The sequence below is a fragment of the Nerophis ophidion genome, linkage group LG12, assembly GCF_033978795.1.
Source record: "Nerophis ophidion isolate RoL-2023_Sa linkage group LG12, RoL_Noph_v1.0, whole genome shotgun sequence".
NCBI lineage: Eukaryota > Metazoa > Chordata > Actinopteri > Syngnathiformes > Syngnathidae > Nerophis > Nerophis ophidion.
In genome coordinates this window covers 27,809,804-27,833,728 of record NC_084622.1, presented here as the reverse complement: position 1 = coordinate 27,833,728, position 23,925 = coordinate 27,809,804, and the positions used below count along the sequence as shown (strand labels likewise).

The 23,925-nt window shown below is 38.1% G+C and overlaps 1 protein-coding gene across 2 annotated transcripts; it reads right to left on the bottom strand.

The window, feature by feature from the left end:
* Positions 1–546: 546 nt before the first annotated feature.
* Positions 547–18,678, bottom strand: tph1a (tryptophan hydroxylase 1 (tryptophan 5-monooxygenase) a). Of its 2 annotated transcripts, none has more exons than XM_061917223.1 (11): positions 18,458–18,678; positions 13,364–13,495; positions 13,096–13,279; positions 12,915–13,015; positions 12,775–12,842; positions 9,971–10,167; positions 9,759–9,894; positions 9,561–9,687; positions 9,390–9,485; positions 1,761–1,894; positions 547–1,686 (listed from the first exon to the last, which is right to left on the bottom strand). In XM_061917223.1, exons 1-11 carry the CDS (start codon positions 18,545–18,547, stop codon positions 1,512–1,514), a joined length of 1,440 nt encoding a protein of 479 aa, XP_061773207.1. In that variant the 5' UTR covers positions 18,548–18,678; the 3' UTR covers positions 547–1,511. The 2 variants fall into 2 exon arrangements, with proteins under 2 accessions (XP_061773207.1, XP_061773209.1); XM_061917225.1 differs by lacking the exon at positions 18,458–18,678 and adding an exon at positions 17,713–17,881.
* Positions 18,679–23,925: the final 5,247 nt, after the last annotated feature.

Here is a 23,925-nt window from a genome sequence, read left to right as displayed (position 1 = left end):
CATTCACACACTCGGGCCAATTTAGTGTTGCCAATCTTTGTCTTGTCTTAACTTTCTTGTTGCCTATTTTTGCACTGCTCTCCAAATCTAAACATTGGAACTATTTGCTGGACACACGACGGACTCTTGGGAGAAGGAGCGCCGCGTGCCTGGTGACCCTTTGCTGTCGAGGACATGAAGATATCCACCTATTCGGAATTATGACAACAGGACATCTGCTGATTGGAGTAAGTGTTGCTCTGGTTTGTGTACGTGTCATCCAAGCAACGTTTATCATGGACTCCCCCACTTATGTCAGCAAAACAATGCCAAGCCACGTGTTTCAACAGCGTGGCTTTGTAGTAAAAGAGTGCGGGTACTTTCCTGGCCCGCCTGCAGTCCAGACCTGTCTCCCGTGGAAAATGTGTGGCGCATTATGAAGCGTAAAATATGACAACAAGACCCCTGACTGTTGAACAACTTAAGCTGTACATCAAGCAAAAATGGTAAATAATTCCACTTTCAAAGCTTCAACAATTAGTTTCCTCAGTTCCCAAACGTTTGAGTGTTTTTAAAAGAAAATGTGATGTAACACAGTGGTGAACATGCCGTTTCCCAACTACTTTGGCAAGTGTTGCAGCCATGAAATTCTAAGTTAATTATTGGAAAAAAAAAAAAGTTTATGAGTTTGAACATCAAATATCTTGTCTTTGTAGTGCATTCAATTGAATATGGGTTGAAAAGGATTTGCAAATCATTGTATTCCGTTTATATTTACATCCAACACAATTTCCCAACTCATATGGAAACGATGTTTGTACACACACACACACACACACACACACACACACACACACACACACGTACATTGCCTATACTCAATATGACTATATATTTGGTTGGTAGAAAAGTAATATCTGATTCAAGGAGAAGGCTACTACATCCATTCATCCATTTTTTTACTGCTTGTCCCTTGCGGGGTCGGGGGGGGGGGGGGTCACTACATTTATAGTTAAATGGAGGTATACAAAATTATTACTGTGAAAAAATGTAAGCAGGTGTGCCCTGATCGGTCATCATAAACCATTAACCACCAGAATACTTTTATAAATTCACTAGAATAATCTCTTTGAACAACACACAGAAAAGAGCAAGTTACATTCACACAAACAATACAATGGCAAATCACTGAAATGTGGAAGTTTAAATTGGATATTAGAACAAAAAATACAAAAAAGTAAGGTCATCATAAACAACAGCAGCAAAAGGGATTTTTTGGTACAAAAGCACACAGGCAGTTTGCAGGATACAAGCCAATAAGTGAAAACCGTATGTTCTTTGGGTTTGTGCAGTTCACTGATATCATGGCAATCTGTATTAGCCATGTGCCGAGCAGAGGGGGTACACACCAGGGTTTTTTGTTTTTTTTCTGCCAGTGCACAATTATTGTAATGACAAAGGGGTGATACACAAGCAGCATCTCTACAGCAGTATGAGGAGGACACACAGACTTGCAAGTGGACTTTGGACGCTCAGACACCCAGCTGCTTGTTGAGGCGGTTCAGAGCATCGCCTACAATGTCGAGCTCATGTCGGAGCTCCTCCACCACGCTGTTGATGCTCGGAGTGTCTTTAAGCACGTCCACACTCTGCGTGTAAGGATTATATCGCACTGTGAAGGGACGCTTGATGGTCTTGGCAAACTCCCTGAAATAAGATTGTATTCATTATATATATATATCAGTATATTTATAACATCACTGAAATGCAACCAAGCTTACCTCATTTTGACTTTGGCCTCCTCAAAGCTGTCTGACACAAAGTAAACATCCTGAAAGGTTGTAATGATGCATTCTTGTTTGGATGTTACTTTCGGGTCAAAGGGCATTATCCTTGCTTTACCAGAGAGTGCATGCTGCAAGAAAGAACAGTATATTGCAGCATGTTTTATTCAATCTGATCAATGTGGCTCAGAAATAAAAGATGATATAATAATAATTGTATTACAGGCCTTTAGTTTACTCTAAAGGCATATTGTATATACAGTACTTACAGTAATGTAATTATACATTTGTGAATATACGTGAAAATCCTTCCGAGCATGATACGTGCAACACACAACCTATTAAATACTATTATGAATGATTATGATCATTTGTAATAGCAGTATAGGGTTGTTTCTAAACATTTGGTACTAAACTGAAACTGAGCAAACCAAATTGTTAAACATTTTCAGAATTGTTGTAAAATCTTTTAGCATGCAGTTTTACTTTCTTTGTCTATAATCGTGACCAACAATTGCTTATAACCACGACTTAACAAGTTGTATCTGTTGGTGAAATATGACAGTTTGGGCACACCTTCTCATTTAATGCGTTTTCTTTATTTACATGCCTATTTGTATTGTAGATTGTCACTGAAGGCATCAAAACTATGAATGAACATATTTGGAGTTATATACTTAACAAAAAAAGGTGAAATTACTGAAAATATGTATATTCTAGTTTCTTCATAATAGCCACCCTTTGCTCTGATTACTTTTTTGCAAAATCTTGGCATTCTCTCGATGGGCTTCAAGCACACCTGTGAAGTGAAAACCATTTCAGGTGACTATCTCTTGAAGCTCATCAGGAGAATGCCAAGAGTGTGCAAAGCAGTAATCAGAGCAAAGGGTGGCTATTTTGAAGAAACTAAAATATAAAACATGTTTTCAGTCATTTCACTTTTTTTTGTTAAGTACACATAACTCCAGATGTGTTCATTCATAGTTTTGATGCCTTCAGTGACAATCTACAATAAGTCATCAAAATAAAGAAAACGCATTGAATGAGAAGTTGTGTCCAAAACTTTTGGCCTGTACTGTATTTGTTTGATATCCAGTCAAATGCTTTACCTAAAATTGATTTCAGATTTGTTGGAGTTTTCCCATGTTTTAATTGGTTGATTTTAGCTGGTATTTGATGTGAAATTTGTTTTATTATTCTCTAGTATGTGTGATGTGTGAGCATATATTTGTTAAACTTCAAAATAACAACTTTTATTATACATATATTCATATTCAACCAATGGATTTTCATCCGGGGTTGTTTGTTATTGGATTACTTTTAAAAAATCCAGTTAACCAGCGATCTTCAAACAGTGGTACGAGTACCAAAGATGATTTCAAACACATCTGTCAAACTGAAGAGCCTGGAGGGACATCATTGTAAGTGACTCGCCACATCTTTTAACGTGGTCCGTCACATTGTTTATTGTGGCACGCCACATCATTTAAATTGGCCCACTACGCATTTTATGTAGTCTGCTACATCATTTTAAGTGGTCCGTCACATTAATATAAGTGACACGCCATTGTCATTTAATGCAATGCGCCATGTCATGAGGGGGCCGCCACGTCATTTAACGTAGTCTGCCACATCATTTTGTGTGGTCCGGCAAATAATTTAAAAGGTCATCTGCCAATTCATTGTATGTGGTCTGCCATCTTATTTATGGGTCCCGCAAAAGTCTGAAAAATAATTTGTTCCGTCAGTTTTGACAAAAAAAAAATACTGCATGCAATTGTAGGAAACTAAATTATTTCTCTGCCAGGCCTGTTATACTCATTTTTATCAAGAATCTTTTGTGTTTTTCTTTTATTTGTTGGTTTCACTGTTTTTCAGTCAAAGACCGAAACAGCTTGACTAGTGTAGTTAAGTCTTATTCTAAGATTACAGGAGTAAAACTAAGAGACTTAAACTTCTTCCACATCTAGCAAATCCTCCAAAAAGCAAAGAGCATTTTTTCCACTCTGAGCCATGTCCTTGAGGATAAATTCTCTTTGTTGCTGTCAGAGCGACGTTAAAGTTAATGTACATGTATGTATACGTATTGTTGCATTTGATCAACTGTATTGTTGATAATAGAGGTAAACTATTGGTATTGTTCATAATCAATTGCGCTTTTTCTATTGGTATTTGTATTGCTCCAGTTGTAGTGTAAAAATGCTCATTGTCATTTCTATATTATTATTTATTTCACTAACTGTTTCTTTGCTATAATTTTTACGATAATATTTGTACATATCGTATGTGCTGGTGTTCTATTGTTGTTGTTGTTGTTGTGTTTGCTGTTGTTGTTTTTGTCTCTCTGTCTAATCCCCCTCTTATCCCCACAATTTCCCCCTCTGTCTTCCTTTTTTGTCTTTCTATCCCCTCCTGCTCTGGCCCGGCTGCACCAAATGATAATATAAATATATTTGATAAAGTCAAATTCAAATAAGGCAACAAGAGAAGTATCCTACACTTCTCTTTTGTAAAGTAAATCTGAACAGCTGATATGGACATCTACATCAACTAAATGATTTGCCTTAGAAGCTGGACAGGACAAAAAAAAAAAGTACCACTGATAGTCACAAACACACTAGGTGTGGTGAAATTACCCTCTGCATTTGATCCATCCCCTTGTTCCACCCCCTGGGAGGTGAGGGGGGTAGTGAGTCAGCAGCGATGGCCACGCCCAGTAGTCATTTTACGATACATAAAACAAATCGCTTTTCCAAATCATTTGTTCCCTTTACACTCAGACTTTTAAATTCTTCAGAGGGTTGTATTGTTGTACAGTTTATGTATTTATTGACTATTTATTTATTGTGTGCCGTGTGTAGGCTTCACGAACCACAACAACCTGCTGCTCAAAATGAATTCCCCTTTGAGGTATTAATAACGTTCTTTGAATTGAATTTGAATTGATGTTCTACACTTTAATGTAATCACGGTGTGTCAAACATTTTTTTTGGTGATGAAAAATGTTACACGTTGATTTCTGCTTTTCACCTTGACTTACGATTTCAAAGCAAGTTATCCATCAATCCATCAAAATATAATACTCAAAAAGAGTTGTGTAACAAGGCTAAAACAAGTTTGACAGCCATGATTTATAAGAACATATACATATACATATACCTACATACATATATACATATACATTGACATACAGATTGAAAAATGTTGGGTTAAAAAATAACCCAATTTTAACCCAACTGCTGGTTCAGAAAAGAAGAAACCCCTTATTTGAGTTATTTTAACTCAACATTTTGGGTTAATTTTTTTAGCCCAACCCAAAAAGTTGAGTTATGATAATCTAATGTAGGGGTTTTCCCCACCAAACTATTGGGTTGAATTGTTTAACCCAAAAGTTGAGTTATGCTAACTCAATGTTGGGTGATTGTAAATAATGTTAATGACATTAATCCATAATAAAATTCCCTTCAAGAAAAAAGTAACTTTTTAATAAAAGAAAGCCTTTTACCCCAAAATGCGTTACTTGTTGACAAATAACCCCAAAAATGGTTCATCATTTTGAAAACCAAGAAATGGTATTAAAATAATACCCTCATAACCCAAAAAATTAATTGCTTTTCATAAAAATAAGGCCAAAATTTAAACCAACACTAGCAACTCATAAATTGGGTTATCAAAATAACCCAGTATTTTTTAGTGTGTACCTTTGCAAACTGCAGCATTTCAAGCATAAACATGACTAAATGAACTAAAAATATCAATACTACAGTATCAAAGCGTGCTGTTTAGTACCGTGTCTACATAACATATCATACAAATTGTCTTTTGCTGAAATATCAATGTTGACCTCACTTCACACAACAAGTCAATTACTTGCAATTCCAAGCCTGATAGCTGAACCAAAACTGCGATGGCATGTAGTGGTAGCAAAAAAGGTGGTACTTGTGTAAAATAATGTTAGAGAACCATTGCAGTGAAGCAACATACTGAACATTACAGAGAAGAGGGCCATTCCCAAGAGGCAATTTATTAAATTGGTGCAGATCCAGGCAATGGAATCCAGGATTTTTTTTTCCTTTTAACTTGAGTCACTGACAAGTTGGCTTTTTTTAAAATTGTACCTGTAAACATTCGAAGTAAAAATGCACAGACCTTTTTTTTGTCCTGTCCAGCTACTCAGTCAAATTATATTGTCGATGTAGATGCCTGTATCGGCTGTACAAATTTACTTTACGAAACAGAAGTGTGAGATACTTCTCCATCCATCCATCCATCCATTTTCTAAAGCTTGTCCCTTTTGGGGTCGCGGGGGGTGCTGGAGTCTATCTCAGCGGCATTCGGGCGGAAGGCGGTTTACACCCTGGTCAAGTCGCCACCTCATCACAGAGATACTTCTCTTGTTACCTTATTTGTATTTTACTTTATTAAATGGTTTTAATGGCTATTTGGTGCAGCCGGACCAAAGCAGGAGGGGATAGAAAGAGAAAAAAAAGAAGACAGAGGGGGCAATTGCGGGGACTAGAGGGGGCTAAGACAGAGAGACAACAACAACAGCAAACAACAATAACAACAACAACAACAACAACAGCATATATAATACGTACAAATATGATGGTAAAAGTAATAGCAAAGAAGCAGTTTGCGAAATAAATATTAATAACACAGAAATGACAATGAGCATTATTACACTACAAATGGAGGAATACAATTACCAATAGAAAGAGCACTATTGATAATGAATAATAACAATAATTACCTCTATTATCAACAATACAATTGTTTCAAATGCAATAATATATAAATGTAATACCTTGAAATACTAAAGAAAGCAGATAAATTGAGAAGTAGAAAGAGAAGCCAACTATATTAACTTTGTAGATTGTTATAGTACCAATAGGTTAAGCTTTGTCAGTGTGCTGTGTGTTACTCAGTTCCCCTAGGGCAGTGGTCGGCAACCTGCGGCACCGTAGCCGCATGCGGCTCTTGGATCACTCTGATGTGGCTCAGCTGCATACTTGCCGACCCCCCCATTTTTTCGGGAGGTTTTCCGGATTTCGGTGCCTCTCCCAGAAATCTCCCCAGGATGATATTCTCAGATTTTCTCCTGGACAACAACATTGAGGGCGTGCCGTGATAGCAATGTCTTAAACGTCCCCTCGACCATGATGTCGCGTCCGCTTTAATACTATGCTATCTCAGTGCCGGCCGGCCACATCTAGTGTGCAGCTGCTAACTCAACGCTTAAGCGACTGCAATGCATACTTGTTCAACAGCCATACAGGTTACACAAAGGGTTGTAATACAAACAACTTTAACAATCTTACTAATATGCGCCACACTGTGAACCCACACCAAACAAGAATCACAAACACATTTTGGGAGAACATCTGCACTGTAACACAACATAAACACAACAGAACAAATACCCAGAATCCCATGCATCCCTAACTATTCCGGGCTACATTATACACCCTCGCGTCGGTTGAGGTAGGCGGGTTTGGGGGGAGGGGCGGAGTTTGGTGGTAGCGGGGGTATATAATGTAGCCCCCAAAAGTTAGGAATGCATGGAATTCTGGGTATTGGTTCTGTTGTGTTTGTGTTGTGTTACAGTGCGGATGTTCTCCCGAAATATGTTTGTCATTCTAGTTTGGTGTGGGTTCACAGTGTGGCGCATATTAGTAAGAGTGCTAAAGTTGTTTATATCACAACCCTCAGTGTAACCTGTATGGCTGTTGACCAAGTATGAATGTAGTCGCTTCTCGTGTCTGCAGAAGCCTCATACAACATGTGAATGGGCTGGTAAGCTGTTTGTTACGCTTGTGGAGGGTACTAAACGCGTTGTCATCATATCTTGTCCTTATTATTGTAGTTTGGGTGAAAACCAGCAGACAGTCGAGAGAACAGTTGCTCTGAAACCCGGTAGTCTCCCGGATAAATTGAGATGGTTGGCAAATGTGATGTTGTCAAGCGGCATTCAAATAAAACTCGCAGGCTGCACTAATATTAAATATTCATATTAAGGTGCGGGCCGCGTGTCCGACACCCCTGGTTAATACATAGCACAAAGCAAAAAAAAAATACTTGTACGCTGTGTTATTTCATTTTAAATTTCAAAAGAGTCTTGTGGCTCCCATAGTTTTCTTTATTTTGTGAAACGGGTCAAAATGGCTCTTTGAGTGGTAAAGGTTGCCGACCCCTGCCCTAGAGCAACAACAATAAAATATGTTTGATGAAATGGGATTGTATGCATGAGTGTAAGTAACTTGTAAATGTACAGTGAATGTATATGCATGCACCCTAATGATCAAATAAGGAATGAGGAAGGTCTCCATGGATGTTTACACTATGATGCAGGTCCAAATAATGATTGCTGGGGCTTAAGAAAAAGCCATTTGTGTTTAAAAAAAACAGTTTTCACTCGGGCTGTCCAAAAAGGTTACCACATGTGATATCTCACAAATAATTATCACATTACTAAAGTGTAGACGCAGATTAATTATGTAATTTCTATTGACTGTATGTGAAGTGAAGTGAATTATATTTATATAGCGCTTTTCTCAAGTGACTCGAAGCGCTTTACATTGTGAAATCCAATATGTAAGTTACATTTAAACCAGTGTGGGTGGCACTGGGAGCAGATGGGTAAAGTGTCTTGCCCAAGGGCACAACGGCAGTGACTAGGATGGCTGAAGCGGGAATCGAACCTGCAACCCTCAAGTTGCTGGCACGGCCACTCTACCAGCCCCGTGTGCTGCTTTGGGTGATTAGCTAGAAAGCGGGGCGGGTTGTATATTAAAATTGTATATTGTATATTATATATTAAAGTATATCAAACCTGCTCAGTGGCCTTGTGGTTAGAGTGTCCGCTCTGAGACTGTACGTTCGTGAGTTCAAACCCCAGCCGAGTCATACCAAAGACTATAAAAATGGGACCCATTGCCTCCCTGCTTGGCACTCCGCATCAACGGTTAGAAAAGGGGGTTAAATCACCAAAATGATTCCCGAGCTCGGCCATTACTGCTGCTCACTGCTCCCCTCACCACCCAGGTGGTGAACATGGGCATGGGTAAAATGCAGAGGATAATTTCACCACACCTAGTGTGTGAGTTCAAGTTAAAGTACCAATGATTGTCACACACGCTAGGTGTGGTGAAATTTGTCTTCTGCATTTGACCCATTCCCTTGTTCACCCCCTGGGAGGTGAGGGGAGCAGTGGGCAGCAGCAGTGTCCGTGCCTGGGAATCCTTTTTGGTGATAATCAGTGTGACTATCAGTGGTACTTTAACTTTAACTAAATGGTCAGTGATCAGGAAAGCATATATCAGTCCAAAGATGAGAGAGGAGACGAGGATGATCGCTGGAAAAATTAGCTTCAAAATACACCCAGATGGAACTTTAGATAAAACTGTTTCCAAATGTTGAGCAAATAAATGTGACACATTCAAGTAACACATTTAAAAAAATGGGCCTGTATGACATTACAATATAAAAATGCATCTGTGTCCAAATTTTGGGCTCTTTTAAAATATGCAGGCAAGTAATAACATGATAACCATGATTAATCAAAATACAATATGGCAATCAATCTGATTAAAAAAAAAAAAATCATTAGGCAACACTAGTTTTTACCTTAAGCTCACTGATGGATGAGAGCAGTCCGGCCCCATATGCTCGTAGTTGTCCTTCCTGTTTGCATAAGCCAAACTCCACAGTGAAGAAGTAGCACTAACGGACAAAAAAGTGTGTTATAGAAATGTGAAAGCCTTGCTTTAACTGAATGGCTTCAGCGGGGCAACTCACTGTGGCCAGTTTCTCAATAGAATCGTCCGAAGCACCGAGTGAAGCCAGACCGATCTCCTGAGAAAACTGTGCAAAGCTGGGTTCTGCCAGCAGGGGGACGTGACCAAGCAGCTCATGGCACGTGTCCCTGGATAAAGGGCAGGCTTTACATGAATGATGGCTTTCTTTTTCCTCACTTGCGTGCTGACTAATACTCACGGCTCAGGGGTGTACAAGGGGTCTGAGCTGTGTCGCACATACTGAGTGCAGTGGAAAACACGGAAGGCCAAACCGGCCAGGAAGTCACGAGGAGACAGGTAACCAGCCACTGGCCTGATGGTAAACCCGGTGCGTTCTAAAAAAAGAATGAGTATTTGTTTAGAGCTGAAAAAAAACACAATGATGTCATTTCGGCTTAAAACGAAACCCACCCCTGAGGAAGCGGGAGACATCTTCCAGTTGAGGGATGTTGTCTTCTCGACATTCACAGTATTTAGAGAGCAGAGGCAGGTTCTTTAGGTATTCCCTGCAGGCGTGGCTGGGGTACAACTTGTTGAGCTCCCTGTACACAACACCCCATGTCTTCACTTCCTCCTCAGTGAACTCTATGCGAGGAATTGGTTCGCCACTATAGAAAAAAAAGGAAAACCCCGTCAGTAACACGTAAACACTCGAAATAAAGATTAAAATCAGAGATGGACAGAGTACTAAAAACAGCATTTACCACCACATTACAAAAGCTGAAAAACTAAACTAGTTGTCCCTTGCTTATCGCTATGTTATTCCCGACATGACACCGATAAATACATTTCCGCAAAGTAAGAATCATTATCTCTAATGCCTGCTCACTGGCCCAGCGGTTAGAGTGTCCGCCCTAAGATCGGTAGGTCGTGAGTTCAAACCCCGGCCGAGTCATACCAAAGAATATAAAAATGGGACCCGTTACCTCCCTGCTATGCACTCAGTATCAAGGGTTGGAATTGCGGGTTAAATCATCAAAGTGCAGTGGCCACCACTCTTGCTCACTGCTCCCCTCACCTCCCACGGGGTGGAAAAAGAGGATGTATCAAATGCACAGGTTAATTTCTCCACACCTAGTGTGTGTGACTGTCAGTGGTACTTTAACTAAATCAAATATTTTCACAGCTAGAGCATAAAAAATAAAACATTTTTGAACATTATGAGATCACTGTAGATGAGAAATAACACTCTTTAGTCACCTTTAAACTCTTTTAATTCAATATTGTAATGCTGGCTGAGGCTGAGCCAATCAGTGGACATGATACTGAACAGCACACTGTGATACCGTAGTATAAATATTTGTAATTCATGTAGTCATTTTTAAGCTTGAAAATGCCTATTTTAACTAATAAGTGTGAAATATGTTTAAAAAATCAATTGAGACGTGGTTGGAGTGTGGATGATTAATGAGCCTTTTGTGTGATTTAGTGTATTGCTGCACTATGTTGGAGCCAAATACCTATATATATATATATATATATATATATATATATATATATATATATATATATATACATATATATATATATATATATATATATATATATATATATATATATATATATATATATATATATATATATATATATGTACAGTGGGGAAAAAAAGTATTTAGTCAGCCACCGATTGTGCAAGTTCTCCCACTTAAAATGATGACAGAGGTCTGTAATTTTCATCATTGGTACACTTCAACTGTGAGAGACAGAATGTGAAGAAAAATTCCAGGAATTGAGTTCATACCAAAAAGTTCTATTGTGAAGCCGAAAATACTACAACATATAGTCAAGTTTACTGTGGTTAATCCGTTATACAGTGCTCAATACCGGGGTACGTTAGGTCAGGAAAAAACACAGAGGTTATTTCATCCCTACAAGCCTGCTTTTTATATATATATATATATATATATATATATATATATATATATATATATATATATATATATATACTGTGTGTATATATATATACTGTAATATATATATATATATGTATATATGAAAACATATACCCCCAAAAATCTGTGATGTGGTGAAGCCGCAATATTGAAAGTGATGACTGCAGACTAATAATCTGAAATCAGGGGGGGGGGTAAATCACACAAAATAATACTTTCTTACCAGGCACTTTATATGTTGGACTAATTTCCTTATCCAAAGTAATATTTAGATTTAAGCCCGAGGTAAATTTTTTGAAGGGCTTTTTGCAATCGTTATGCGACTGTCTAGAGGACATACTGTAGGTGTTGTAAGCATTATATCCTGCCCTCTTTCAGTTTTGAGCATGTAAACAACGGCCCATGAAACACACGCACACACATTATGCGTATGTCTGTTGTCAGCTAATGATAGCAATTTGGCAAAGTTCAGCTAGTAACATTAACCATTATTGAACGTATAGTCCGTCATAACAACAACGTGACTGAAAATTGTTTGTTACTTTTGTGTATGTGCGTGTGACACAGCAGTGAGTGACAAGCCTGAACGCCAGACAAATTCTTCGGGCAAACGAGCATTTGTTTTTCAATATAATCAGTATTGGTGGAAAATATAGACATGTAAAAAAAGATGTATGTTCAATTTTACTTTGAGCAAGTTGCAAACAGCCCCTTAAATCATGCAAAGGAAAGTCCATCAGAACAAGAAATGTATAAATGGGTCAAACAAAAAGTGTTTCTTTTTTAAAAGTTAAAATAACCAAACTGTTTTTGCCATGATTTACACTTTTTGTTGTGCACCATTCTGTAATGTTTTCAGCTGCTTTGTTTCCTAATCCGTAACGACTAAATTGAGCAGAATACAGTTATGGCTGCCTTCAGAGTCTCATGATTATTGCATCATGTTTGCATATAACTTGTTTTGAAATTACAAATCAAGGTGACAAGCAAACACTTAAGTTTTGATAACAAAACAAAGCTTGGAATATGCTTTTGCGTGATCAGATAATATTCAAGTTTGGAAGATGTGCAATTGTATGTAGTACAATTTTTCTCTCAAAAGTGAAAGAACAAATATAAATATAGCAAGAAAGAAAGAAGAGCTTTATTGAAGCACATTATTCCTAGGCTATCGCGGGCCACTGCAAATGAGTGAGTTTGACACCTGTGCACGAAAGACAACATACAGAACTAATGCAAAAGTACAGATACTGATTCTAGAAACCTTAAAAAAAAAAGATGTGCAGTAACGCAAGTAAATTAACATCTGTTTAACAAGCTTACTGTTTGTAGGACATAGCAAGATCTGCAAAGTACTTTCTTCTTTTGCGGTAGACATTGTCCTTAAAGCCCTGATGAAGAAAAAATACATTACATGAGAAGGCTTTGAATCAGAAAGTTTAGATTAATCTTTCATTTCGTACCGGATGATCAGCATCCAACTCCAAACCATACATCAGGACACGATTAGCACATTTGTCCAAGTCGGAAATTTTCTTTGGGAACCACAGTACATTATGCATATCTGGGAAGAGATGGCATAGTGCAATTCAGAATTAGGATGGCGTTCTTTTGGGTCCTTAAACGCTTCATGGATCCATGTACCTTCCTCCTGCAGACAGGAGTTATCTGGAGGCTCCATGTCCACCACGTTCACGTGCTTTCGCAGAAGCTGAATGATTTCATTGAGTTGTTCGTGGTTGCTGTCGCAGTCCACAAAGATTTCAAACTCGGAGTTGCGCCTTTTTGATTTCCTGGACTCAATATGCACCAGGTTGACATGGTTTTCCTGCAACAGAATACACCGGTGAGGATACCTAAAATGTAGAACTAGCTCCCATATTGTGGGAAATAGTATAAAACATGTCCATACTTGGAAGAGTTTAAGCGCCTTTACGAGTCCTCCCACTTCATTCTTGAGGGAAAAGATAATTGTTGCTCTGCCTTTCTCTGTTGAATTCTTCTCTGTGTTTTCTTCGATTTTGGTGAAGGTTGATTTGTTTATCTGAAAGCAGTAATTATTGACGGGTACAGTAAGTGAAAACAGCACATATGATTGACGAGCCTGCGAAAAGATATCCGACTTGAAGCATTTGTTTTACCACAGTTACGGTAGACCTGCATGACTTACTTACAGGTATAAATATGCTGGTAATGTTATCTAAATATAAGAGCTGTCAAAAACAATGAGTTCACTCATCACAAACAATTGCACTAATCCTGCATATACGGTATGTGCATCAATCACACTATTTTTTTGACTGTACATGCTCCTTTACCTTCATCAAAGGCAGTGCTTGTTATACGATTAGTGATCAGGTCGGTGCATACGCCAGTGCAAAGATGAATGACTTGAGCAGGGGTCCCCAAAATCCAGCCCATGGGAAGTCCCAGGTTTAAAAAAAAATAAATTACTTTTTTTATTATTATTATTTTTTAGAATCTGTCCTTTCTAATTAATTTTCTACAGCTTTTTACTCTCGGTGTTGGTGTCTACGAGCCGCTCAGACAAATCATATTGTCGAAAAATATATTTTCCCATCGATAACATGACATCATCCCCGGAAAGTGAGCTCTCTTTCATTTAGTGCGCATATATGTATATATGTATATATGTATATATATATATACATATATACATATATATATATATATGTATATATATATATATATATATATATATACACACACACACATATATATATATATATATATATATATATATACACACACACACATATATATATATATATATATATATATATGTATATATGTATATATATATATATATATATATATATACACATATATATATATATATATGTATGTATGTATGTATGTATATATATATCTACATTTTTGAAAAGGATTTTCAACCCATCTTCAATTGAATGCACTACAAAGACAAGATATTTGATGTTCAACTCATAAACGTTATTTTGTTTTGCAAATAATGATTATCTTAAAATTTCATGGCTGCAACACGTGCCAAAGTAGTTGGGAAAGGGCATGTTCACCACTGTGTTACATCACCTTTTCTCTTAACAACACGCAATAAATGTTTGGGAACTGAAGACACATTTTTGAAGCTTTTCAGGTGGAATTCTTTCCCATTCTTGTTTTATGTACAGCTTAAGTTATTCAACAGTCCGGGGTCTCTGTTGTAGTATTTTAGGCTTCATAATGTACCACACATTTTCAATGGGAGACAGGTCTGGACTACAGGCAGGGCAGTCTAGTACTCGCACTCTTTTACTATGAAGCCACGCTGCTGTAACAAGTGACTTGGTATTGTCTTGCTGAAATAAGCATGGGCGTCCATGATAACGTTGCTTGGATGGCAACATATGTCGCTCCAAAACCTGTATGTACCTTTCAGCATTAATGGTGCCTTCACATATGTGTAAGTTACCCATGCCTTGGGCACTAATGCACCCCCATACCATCACTGATGATGGCTTTTCAACTTTGCACCTGGAACAGTCCTGATGGTTCTTTTCATCTTTGGTCCGGAGGACACAACGTTCATCGTTTCCAAAAAACAATTTGAAATGTGGACTCGTCAGACTACAGAACACTTTTCCACTTTGCAGCAGTCCATCTTAGCTGAGCTCGGGCCCAAAGAAGCCAGCGGCGTTTCTGGGTGTCGTTGATAAATGGATTTGGCTTTGCATAGTAGTTTTAACTTGCACTTACAGATGTAGTAACAAACTGTAGCTACTGACAGTGGTTTTCTGAAGTGTTCCTGAGTCCATGTGGTGATATCATTTACACACTGATGTCGCTTTTTGATGCAGTACCGTCTGAGGGAACGAAGGTCTGTTATATCATCGCTTACATGCAGTGATTTCTCCAGATTTTCTGAACCTTTTGATGGTATTACAGACCGTGGATGGTGAAATTCCTAAATTCCTTGCAATAGACCATTGAGAAATGTTGTTCTTAAACTGTTTGACAATTTGCTCACGCATTTATTTACAAAATGGTGGCCTTCGCACCGTCCTTTTTTGTGAATGACTGAGCATTTCACGGAAGCTGCTTTTATACCCAATCATGGCACCCACCTGTTCCCAATTAGCCTGCACACCTGTGGGATGTTCCAAATAAGTGTTTGATGAGAATTCCTCAACTTTATCAATATTTATTTCCACCTTTCCCAACTTTTTTGTCACGTGTTGCTGGCATCAAATTCTAAAGATAATGATTATTTGCAAAAAAAAAAATGTTTATCATTTTGAACATCAAATATGTTGTCTTTGTAGCAAATTCAACTGAATATGGATTGAAAATGATTTGCAAATCATTGTATTCCATTTATATTTACATCTAACACAATTTCCCAACTCATATGGAAACAGGGTTTGTACCGTTTTACGGCTAAGAATGATGGCCTGGAGTATAGAAGCTTTGATATGAAAAAAATTATTTTGCAGCTGTACTGAATATTTTTTATGTCTGTATATATATATATATATGTAGGTGTGGGAAAAATCACAACACTACTTCATCTCTACAGAACTGCTTCATGAGGGGTTCCCTCAATCATCAGGAGAAAATCTCCCCTCATGAAACAGTTCTGTAGAGATGAAGTAGTCTTGTGATTTTTTCCCACACCTACATATTGCGCTCTACCACGGTATCGAGCACTATTCTCTGGATAATCCAATCAAGACATATATATATATATACATATATATACATCCATCCATCCATTTCTACCGCTTATTCCCTTTTGGGGTTGCGGGGGGCGCTGGCGCCTATCTCAGCTACAATCGGGCGGAAGGCGGGGTACACCCTGGACAAGTCACCACCTCATCGCAGGGCCAACACATATAGACAGACTACATTCACACTCACATTCACACACTAGGGCCAATTATGTATCTACATATATATACACATTTATATATGTTATACATATTTTATATATGTATATATACACATATATATACATATATACTGTATATACATATATACATACATATACATACGTGCATACATATATATACATTAACATATATATATATATATACATATATATGCATGTTTATACATATATATACATGTTTATACATATACATTATATATACATTATACATATATATACATGTTTATACATATATATATACATTATATATATACTGTATATATATATATATATATATATATATATATATATATATATATATATATATATATATATATATATATATATATATATATATGTATATATATATATATATATATATATATCGCCCGGCTCCCGGCCAAATTGTTTTAACCCAATGTGCCACCCCAAGTCAAAAGGTTAGGGGACTCCTGAAATAAATGAAGTACATTCAATTAAAACACTTCTTGTATGGCATTCTGACAATAACATTGCATTTTGTGTCCAAATATTTAGCTCTGTTTTCAAGTTGTTTTAAATCATGCTGGTGAGTAAGAACTTGTGATTAATCATCCATCCATTAATTTTCTACCGCGTGTCCCTCTCGAGGTGCGGGAGGCTGGAACCTGGACAAATCTAAATCCAGTCAAAACTGTGAGTAATGTGATTTTTTTTTTTTTTTTAATATTCATTTGACAGCACTATTACATATGTGCAACAAGACTATAATACTGTACTTACTTGCTTAACAATTATACAGGTTAGTTGACATTATAGAGGAGTTTTGTTTATAAGGGGTGTTTTTCACCCTTCCCCCTATGTTTTGAGGAGGAAAGAGTGCTTGACTCTAACATACGATACCCTCCTTTGGAGGAAACTCTATCTTAAAAACAGGTAATAACACCAAGTCACAACTCGTAATCACATAAAGCCATCTTGCCACCAAAATATCCAATGAAGGGAACATGCATCACCACATTAATCTCTCTCACACAATATTGTCATAATCTTTTGTGGGTATTCTAAAATCAAACAATATGCATAGCTTGTTAACGTGCACAATAAGGGATTAGTATGTCAAAGCTTGAGACGGACACAGAGATTAGCGTTACTAGACTTTCACCATGGATAGTGGCCTTACATTGACGCACGCGCACAAAAGGAAAACACACTATAATCCCGCTCAGAAAGCTATTATTCATAGCGCAAAGAAAAACTCTGTTTGAATTAAATGCAGGGTTAGGATCATGAAAAGGTTGAATACAAAATACTCCAAAAGTAATTTTTTCCATCAATAATTCACACTTTTTTCCACAAGAATCGTCAGCCCCTACCATGTTTCGCCTCTCAAACGTTCCACCGACAGCCCGTGAGAGCAGTTTTCGGTGGATCCGTGTCAGCAGAACCCCTGAAAGCATCACTGAATCGAGTCACCGGGGGGTCAACTCTTCTACGGCTCGATTTAACGATGATGTACTCGTCTCTTTTTCTTTCCAATCGACTTACAACAATCCCATTTAGAGTGCAGGAAAGCCTATTATTATACCTCCCATGCACTGTGAGCTTAGACCTTAGCAGGCAGCTCACATTTTAACCCTTAGTATTAAAAAATAACTCGCTTTTTTCCCCCCTAAATCCACTTTTTAGTGAGATATTTTAAGAACTCATTCATAAAATATAATCCAAATATACATTCACACAGTAAAAAGCTTTTAAAGTTTGGAAGTTGCACTAATTGCACTAGTTGCACCAGTGATCATTGCTACATGCACTGTAAAAAATGTCATTGTATTTATTGCATTATTGCATTTTTATAGTATCAATCAATCAAAGTTTACTTATACAGCCCTCAATCACAAGTGTCTCAAAGGGCTGCACAAGCCACAACGACACAATCTGGCAAGGTTACAGTAAATTTTGAGTACAATATTTTACTGTGGAAAAATACTGTACAATCCTGGTATATTTTTACAGCGTGGTTTCATAACAATGTCAACTAAGTTTAATACATGAGATGATTTGGCATAGATATTTTATCTTGCCTTTTTTTCTTATGTGAAAGTAAGTCAATATTCTTACCTCGTTGTTAAGTAGTTTGTCTTCAAAGCCAATGTTGATGGAGTCAAAAGATCTTCCCCTTCGAGGTCCATCGATCCTGTTGGAGTACATTTTAAAGTGCAGCCTAAAGCCTACAGTAAATACCTGGTTAATATTGCCGGAGGATTATCGTTTAGGCAATCGCCTCTATGCAAAGTGGGCTGTCTGACCCTGAGAAGCAGAACACTAGGCTATTTAACCACACAGAGAAAGAGGAGGGGTCTCGGGAGAGCAATAATCTGAGGGACAGCAGCAAATGAGAAAAGGGGAGCATCATTCACGTAATTTGGGTGGGAAAAAAACTCTCTCTTTTCATCTTTTTTTTTTTTTGAAAGTCGGGTTTGTGACCAATCGGAAAGTCAGACTTAGGTGATTGGACAAAAAGTGATTCATGTTGGAGAATTATTGTCATTTGAAAAAGAAAAAAATGTTAAAGATACACTCAAATCTTGTTTTAATTTCTCAGTTAACATTGCTGTCGTTGGTTGACACCTTAAGACTTTAAGAGGAGGTTGAGGTTTAGAAGGATTTAAGCGTGGACCACCTGCCTGCATTGTTCAGTGATCCCAACATGCCCCCTTTTGAAAATCCATTGCTCTGCACTGTAAGCAACCTCTGGGTTTGGGTGCACATGACACCTATAATCTGCATGTTTTGCCTTTATTTAACACCCTGAGCTGTTTTATAAGATCAAGACAATCAGGGAAAAAGGCCCAGGTTGCCTTTGCAAGTATAATTAACACGAGTGCGTAACCTAAGATACTTAAACACGGCCGCTTCCTATAGTGGAGAAGAGAAGAGGAGGACTTCAATGTGCGGTGTAAATCATGCATGTGGCTGACGCACATGCTGCCTGTCTCAGGCGGTCCCGGCCTGTGTCCCCCGTGACAGAGACAGGTGCTTTACACAACTCAGGAAGCAGTGAAGCTGACTTCCTCCGGTCGGTAACTGAACCCAGATCAGTTATAAGGCACACATGTGAATAGCTACGATGCAGATCTTGGCAACAAGTGTGCCCTTATTCTAGTCTGTGAATAGATAAGGAGCATTTAAACAGAATATCAAACAGCAACATAAATATGTACATTCCTACAGTAGACACAGCCTCATATGGGAAACAATTGTATCAATCAATCAATCAATCAATGATTATTTATATAGCTCTAAATCACTAAATCCGTTCGGGCTCCAGTACTCTGGAATGCCCTCCGGTAACAGTTCGAGATGCCACCTCAGTAGAAGCATTTAAGTCTCACCTTAAAACTCATTTGTATACTCTAGCCTTTAAATAGACTCCCTTTTTAGACCAGTTGATCTGCCGTTTCTTTTCTTTTTCTTCTATGTCCCACTCTCCCTTGTGGAGGGGGTCTGGTCCGATCCGGTGGCCATGTACTGCTTGCCTGTGTATTGGCTGGGGACATCTCTGCGCTGCTGATCCGCCTCCACTTGGGATGGTTTCCTGCTGGCTCCGCTGTGAACGGGACTCTCGCTGCTGTGTTGGATCCGCTTTGGACTGGACTCTCGCGACTGTGTTGGATCCATTATGGATTGAACTTTCACAGTATCATGTTAGACCCGCTCGACATCCATTGCTTTCCTCCTCTCCAAGGTTCTCATAGTCATCATTGTCACCGACGTCCCACTGGGTCATTATTGTCACCGAGTCCGTAGTGGTTTGTGCAGCCCTTTGAGACACTAGTGATTTAGGGCTATATAAGTAAACATTGATTGATTGATTGATTGATAGTGTCTCAAAGGGCTGTACAAACCACAACACAAACCACAACGACATCCTCGGTAGGCCCACATAAGGGCAAGGAAAACTCACACCAAGTGGGACATCGGTGACAATGATGACTATGAGAAACCTTGGAGAGGTCTGTATATGTGGGCAAACCCCCGCCCCCTCTAGGGGAACCGAAAGCAATGGATGTCGAGCGGGTCTAACATGATACTGTGAAAGTTCAATCCATAGTGGATCCAACACAACCGTGAGAGTCCAGTCCAAAGTGGATCCAACACAGCAGAGAGAGTCCCGTCCACAGTGGAGCCAGCAGGAAACCACCACAAGCAGAGGCGGTTCAGCAGCGCAGGGATGTCCCAGCCGATACACAGGCGAGCGGTCCATCCTGGGTCCCGGCTCTGTACGAGCGGTCCATCTTGGGTCCCGACTCTGGACAGCCAGCACCTCATCCATGGCCACCGGACCGGACCCCCTCCAGTGGGACAGAGGAGAAAAAGAAAAGAAACGGCAGATCAACTGGTCTAAAAAGGGATTCTATTTAAAGGCTACAGTAATGAGTTTTAAGGTGAGACTTAAATGCTTCTACTGAAGTAGCATCTCGAACTGTTACCCGGGAGGGCATTCCAGAGTACTGGAGCTCCGAACGGAAAAGGCTATATAGCCCGCAGACTTTTTTTGGGCTGTGGGAATCACTAATAAGCCGGAGTCCTTTGAACGCAGATTTCTTGCCGGAACATATGGTACAATACAATCGGCAAGATAGGATGGAGCTAGACCGTGTAGTATTTTATACGTAAGTAGTAAAACCTTAAAGTCACATCTTAAGTGCACAGGAAGCCAGTGCAGGTGAGCCAGTATAGGTATGTATATATATATATATATATATATATATATATATATATATATATATATATATATATATATATATATATATATATATATATTATATATATTTTTTTCATGTTTTTCCTTTATATATATATATATATATATATATATATATATATATATATATATTTTTTTTTTTTTTTTTCATGTTTTTCCTTTATATATATATATATATATAAATATATATATATATATATATAGGTAGGTATATATATATATATATATATATATACATACCTATACTGGCTCACCTGCACTGGCATCCTGTGCACTTAAGATGTGACTTCAAGCTTTTACTACTTACGTATAAAATACTACACGGTCTAGCTCCATCCTATCTTGCTGATTGTATTGTACCATATGTCCCGGCAAGAAATCTGCGTTCAAAGGACTCCGGCTTATTAGTGATTCCCACAGCCCAAAAAAAGTCTGCGGGCTATATAGCCTTTTCCGTTCGGGCTCCAGTACTCTGGAATGCCCTCCCGGTAACAGTTCGAGATGCTACTTCAGTAGAAGCATTTAAGTCTCACCTTAAAACTCATTACTGTAGCCTTTAAATAGAATCCCTTTTTAGACCAGTTGATCTGCCGTTTCTTTTCTTTTTCTTTTCTTTTATATATATATATATATATATATATATATATGTATGTATATATGTATATAAAGGTATATACAGTATAGGCGTAATATGATCAAACTTTCTTGTTCTTGTCAAAAGTCTAGCAGCCCCATTTTGTACGAACTGTAATCTTTTAATGCTAGACATGGGGCGACCCGAAAATAATACGTTACAGTAATCGAGGCGAGACGTAACAAACGCATGGATAGTGATCTCAGCTTCGTAAGTGTACAAAATGGAGCGAATTTTAGCGATATTACGGAGAAACGCTTTTGATGTGTGACTCAAAGGAGAGAGTTGGGTCGAAGATAATACCCAGATTCTTTACCGAGTCGCCTTGTTTAATTGTTTGGTTGTCAAATGTTAAATTGTAGGATATTATTAATTGTCTGTGCACACAGCAGCCCTGCGATGAGGTGGCGACTTGTCCAGGGTGTACGCAGCCTTCCACCCGATTGTAGCTGAGATAGGCACCAGCGCCTCCCGCAACCCCAAAGGGAATAAGCGGCAGAAAATGGATGGATGGATGGATGTGCACACAGCAATAAACATATTTTGTATGATTCAAACAGTTTATAACCTCATATGCTGTGCTGTGTAATATTGCAATAGAGACTACTAAACATGTCTATCTCTAAAGGTAACACACAAAGATGAATGGGACCACGGTGTCAAAAACTATATGGTACTGTACCATTTTGCAATTCTTTATTTATTATTAATTAGTTGTTATTTAATTGCTTTCATACTGTAGTAATTTACATTAACATATTATAGTATATATAATAATGCAGTGGTTCTTAACCTTGTTGGCGGTACCGAACCCCACCAGTTTCATATACGCATTCACCGAACCCTTCTTTAGTGAAAAATAAAACGTTTTTTTTTTTTTATATTCAAGACAAAGTAACAGGTTTTTGGTAACACTTTAGCATGGGGAACATATTCTAAGTAACAAAGACTTAATTTAGAGTAATTTTGGACACTAGGGGAACATATTCTAAGTAATAAAGACTTAATTTAGAGTTATTTGGTTAGGGTCAGGGTTAGAGGGTTAGGGTTCTTATAAGGCCATGCCGAATAAGGCATTAATAAGTACTTAATAATGACTAGTTAAGAGCCAATATTTTACTAATTTGCATGTTAATAAGCAACTAATTAATGGTGAATATGTTCCCCATACTAAAGTGTTACCATGTTTTTATTTTACTGGTGCACAAAATGAACCGTGCATGAACATTACCTTGTTCTAACAACAAAACCAACACAGTGCATAAACTCGCAATAAATTAGTCAGCTGATAGGGAGAAGTTTGTATTTACACGATGTGTCGGGTGTGTTTTGACCTCCGCCGAACCCCTGAGGCCGACTCACTGAACCCCTAGGGTTCGATCAAACCCAGGTTAAGAACCACTGTAATAATGTAAGAAGTATGAATATGTCATTACTAATATTAAATATTATATACAGTATTATGCTATTTCTAGTATTTTTCTTTTTAGCCTAATACAGGGGTCGGCAACCCAAAATGTTGAAAGAGCCAAATTGGACCGAAAATACAAAAAGAAAATCTGTCTGGAGCCGCAAAAAATTTAAAGTGTTATAATGGAGGCAACACATTATGTAAGTGTCTATATTAGCTATTTTAGCCTACTATCAAAATGACTATGTGCCATAGGCTGACACAAATCTTTGTTGACAGAAATGTTGAAAGTTAATATTTATTCTACACTTTTTTGCCACATTCGAAATCATTAGTAAATCGAGGCTTTTCAGAGGGCGAGATAACTCCTGGAAATTACTGGCTTAGAAATGCCAAAGGTAAAGATGTGTGTGCAATATGTACATGCAGCTAGCCTAAATAGCATGTTAGCATCGATTAGCTTGCAGTAATACCCTGCCTAACGCCCAATTGCAGCTAGGATAGGCTCCAGCACCCCCTGCGACCCCAAAAGGGACAAGCGGTAGAAATGGATGAATGGATTGATAATGCATGACCAAATATGCCCAATTAGTACTCCACACAAGTCAATAACAGCAACAAAACTCATGCACCTTTGTGCCTTCACACGCAACAGTAAAAGTTTGGTGGACAAAATTAGACAAAAAAAAGGAGTGGCATAAAACACGTCTTAGAAAGTCAGAGAAAGTTGTACATTTAAACCAGACCTGGGCAAATTAAGGCCCGGGGGCCGCATG